This window comes from Parus major, chromosome 9 (assembly GCF_001522545.3).
Source record: "Parus major isolate Abel chromosome 9, Parus_major1.1, whole genome shotgun sequence".
NCBI classification, from domain to species: Eukaryota; Metazoa; Chordata; class Aves; order Passeriformes; family Paridae; genus Parus; species Parus major.
Genome location: NC_031778.1, coordinates 23,273,876 through 23,278,112, shown reverse-complemented (window position 1 = coordinate 23,278,112; position 4,237 = coordinate 23,273,876). Strand labels below are relative to the sequence as shown.

General features: G+C 42.6%; 1 protein-coding gene across 1 annotated transcript; it reads left to right on the top strand.

Annotated features, from left to right (window-relative positions):
* The first annotated feature begins 2,038 nt into the window (after nt 1–2,038).
* On the top strand, nt 2,039–2,893 carry LOC109022792 (serine palmitoyltransferase small subunit B-like). Its single transcript, XM_033516857.1, has one exon. The coding sequence runs from the start codon at nt 2,048–2,050 to the stop codon at nt 2,288–2,290; it is 243 nt and encodes an 80-aa protein (XP_033372748.1). The 5' UTR covers nt 2,039–2,047; the 3' UTR covers nt 2,291–2,893.
* Nucleotides 2,894–4,237: the final 1,344 nt, after the last annotated feature.

Genomic DNA, 4,237 nt, shown 5'->3' with positions numbered 1-4,237 from the left:
TCGAACACCATCTATTATGCAGATTCATAATATTTGAATTTACTCATTTACTTGCCCAATTAGATCATTAAAATGCCTCCAGCATTTGAGGCCTGCTCTTATTTTGCACCTTTTCTGAGGAAAACTCCCCCTCTTTCCCTTACACAAACCTCATCCCCAAATTCCCTCCACCCTGGGGTTTCTGGATGAGAGTTGGGAGATGCAGATATTGGGAGCTGTTTAAAAATGATTTTAATCAGGGGTTGCAAAAGAAGGTGGTGGCTTCACTGCAGCCTTTCCTGTGCCACATTTTTGTGGCTGCTTAACTCTGACCCCATCATTCTGTGCAGACATTAAATTACCCCTTGCAGGAGCCCCACAGGGTTTGGGAGGTTTGAAATTAGGGAAGGCATTAATTGTAAATATTATTTTTTTTTTACCTGGTGTGTTCCTCCCTGCAGAGTCCTTGAGTTTGGGCTCAGCTCCAAGAGCCAGGTGCCGGTGTCCTGAGCCAGACAGAGCATAAATCACGGCATAAATCATGGCATAACCCCGAGTCCTGTGGCCAGAGGAGATTTCAGCATCCCAGGAGGAGGGCGGGGAGCGCAGGACACGCTCTGTAATTGAGGATCAAAGCTCCTGCCTTTGCCTCTCCATCCTCACAGGAGCTGCTCCCTGCAAAGCTGCGGAGCATCCCCGGCCGTGTTGTGGCAGCTCTCACACGTGGACAGGTGAGTTCTGCTCTTCACAACCCCAATTTTCACTGGAAAACTCTTTCCTCAAAGGCACACCTTCGATGGGAAGAGGCTCAGCTGTCTGATTTAGTACAAACTGGGAGTAATGGGCAGAAATGGGATGGTTAATGAGGATATTGCTACAAGTCATTGTTAATATTTCCAACTGCAGAGGAGTTTGTTTAGCTCGCCTGGCAGGAGGAGAAGAGGGGAAGATATGGAAGCCAAAATGTCTCTAAAATCTCTGGGAATTTGCTTTTTTAGGATAAAATCCCACTCTATTTGGATCTGTGGAGTTAATTGTATGTAATTTCTGAGGGATAAACTTCTTTCCACGGATTTTGACACCATCAGGAGTTCTTTATTTCCCAATTAAAAAGTGGGAAATCCAAATTTTTGGTTTGTTTCCTCTTATTTACCAAAGGACAGAAGTGTCAAGAACTGAAACAGTCCTGTTGTCTCTTTTCCTCTCCAGTTCTGTGTCCTGCTGATGACATAATGCAACACTCAGTAACATTAGCATTGATTTATTTCTTCTTTAAAAGAAAGCTGCTTCTATTATTATTATTTTGAATTTTTAATAATTATTTTGCATTTTTAATACATTATATGATCGATTATATATTATATAGCATATATGATTTATTATATATTATAGATTATATATATAATATATATTATAGATGATATATGATATATGATATATTATATATTATATATCATATATCATATATTATATGTATTATAGATAATATATTATAAATTATATATTTTATATTATAGGTAATACATGATATATGAAATATTATACATTATATATTATACATTGTATATTATACTACATATTAAATATTTATTATTATTATTGTTGCTGTTATTACTATTATTTAATTCTGGCAACAGATCAATTTAATCCCTGCTGCAGAAAAAGCTGGATATAGTTTCCTTTTATTGGAATTCTGTGTGTGTGGAGTTCTCCACGCTCTCAGTTTGCACCTGGGACTTCCAGCAGCGACTGGAGCACGAGACATGAGATCCAGTCTGCAGTGGTAGAAATCAGCCTGGTAGCAAATTCTGTGTAGAAATCCAGAGGTGGGAAGGAGGAGGAGGAGGAGGAAGGAGGGAGGGTTTAAGGTGGTTTTTAATCCAGCTGCTCCAACAGAGTCCTGAGTAACCCAGTGCAAGGTGAAATCCTGGCCTGGGGAATGGAATTGCCACAACTGCTGGGTGAAATGAGCTCCTGTGGAGCCTCCTTGGTGAGGAGGGTGCGGTGTGAGGTTCCCATTTCCACAATTCCCCATCCTTCATCCCACAGGAAGCTCTGGGGCGCGGGGATGGATGTGAAGAGCACCCCGAGTTACCTGTACTGGCTCTTCTGCCAGTTTGAGCTGATCACCTGCAGTTACCTGATGGAGCCCTGGGAGAAGGTGCTCTTCTACTCCTTCAACCTGGCCATGCTGGGGCTGCTGCTCTACACCACCTATGTCTGCGTGGCTTTCCACGCCAGCTCGGCCTTCCAGCTCCTCTGCAGCTTCCTGGGAAACCCACGGGAAAATGCTCTTGCTGTGGTGAAGTAAAACCTCAACCTGACTTGGGGATCAAAATGTGTTTCCTTATCCCATTTTTGTCCAGGAGCAGCAAAGTCTGCTTTATTCTCTCTTCGTTTTTTGCTCCAATCAATCTCTGTTTTTTACTATTTGCTTCTTCAAGAGCTTTGAATTTTAATGACCTGCTGGAATTACAGAGCTGGGATTGGGACAGGAACAACCCCCCTGAAGATTTTGTCATTCCAGGGGAAAGGAACAACCCCCTTGCAAATTTTCTGTTTGGAAAGCTGCTTGGATAGGGGAAGTTTTCATCTGGAGAAATGCTATGGCATGAATTGTTCTTGTCTGCCAGAAGAGATGTGCACACAAAAATCCTGGACGAGTGGGAGCTGCCTCCCTGAGCTTGCTGTGTTTTTATGGAATGATTTCAGGATTTATTCAGTCTCCTTGATTGTTTTATCCAATGAATTACTTGACTGGCTCGTTATCATGATGCAAACCGTGCCGCTGATTCATGAGAAATGTGAGGATGTGCTGCTGTGAAAATTTATGATGAAATTCTCAGATTCTTGGGCTTTATAAAAACAGGTAATTTTTTGTTTACTTTAGAAGATGAGTAAATCATGTGCATCATATGGAGAATATAACACTACAGATTCACTTGTGGTAGCTGAAAATAAAACCCTGAAAAATGTAAAAATACAATGTCTCTTTTTTCCCTAACCCTTTTCTCCTGACTTTTCACCTTTTACACTCTCCCTGTTGTGTCTGAAACATGAACTCCTGAGCTCTAAATAACGTGCTGGATTTGGCTGGGACTGCTTTTGTTCCAAATTCCATGACTTTTTAACCTTCAAAGCACCAGATTCCTGTGCTGTCAGCTTCCTAAGTGGGCAGGAGCTGCACTGGGAATGAGAATTAAGGTTTGGAATCCTCAGGAGAAGAAGGGAGTAGAGCAGGACACACGGGGTGACACAAATCCACATTTTCCACCCACACTGAGTTGAGTTTTGGGACTTTTTCCAAGCTCCTGGAATGTCCTCTCCCTCCAGAGGATGGGTTGTAGGTGGCAATCCAGGGATTTAGGGAATGAGGCTTGGTCACAGGAGGGGACAAAACAAAGTGAAGACATTAATTATGTCATTTGTCACCCCAGCTGCTTTCTCAGTTTGTAATTATGGGGAAATAAGGTAGGAAATGAAAATAATTTCTCTGGGAAAATGAGGTCAGCCGTGCTCAAACTCACAAATCTTTTAACAATGCCCAAGTATCTCTAAGTTTGTAAAATAAAAAAAAAAAAATCTATTAAATACTTTCAAATTTGGATCCAGCTGGACATTTTATTCAAGTAATGGTGGAAGTAGTAATTAGTGTAGATTTGCTTTTCTGCTTAGCCTATATTTTTACTGATATTTATCAATATAATTTGTATTTACTGATGTTTAGGAACAAGAGGGAACACGTAGTATTTCAATTGCATCAATCATTAGACTATTTATGGAGACAGGGATTTTTTCTGCCCTGAGACAGAAACACAGGCAGGACTTTGCATTACAGGTACAAAATCTGTATTTCTCAAGACTGTGCAAATAAATATTGCTCAAGACATGGCTGGGAGTGAGCCCAGGGCAGCAGCAGGTCACCCTCAATTCCAGCAGAGGACTCCACAAGGACATCCCGAGAATTTCTGGACATTCTGGAATCCCAGATTCTGGAATCCCAGAGCAGGCTGGAGGAGCAGGAGCTGTGCCCTGTTTGTGCTGCTGCTGCCCTTTCCCACACCGTGTTCCTGGGTGCCTCTTCTGCAGGGATTGGGGTGGGATTGGGGTGGGATTGGGGTGGGATTGGGGTGGGATTGGGGTGGGATTGGGGTGGGATTGGGGTGGGATTGAGGTAGGATTGGGGTGGGATCAGGGCAGGATCAGGGCAGGATCAGGGCAGGATTAGGGCAGGATCAGGGCAGGATTAGGGCAGGAT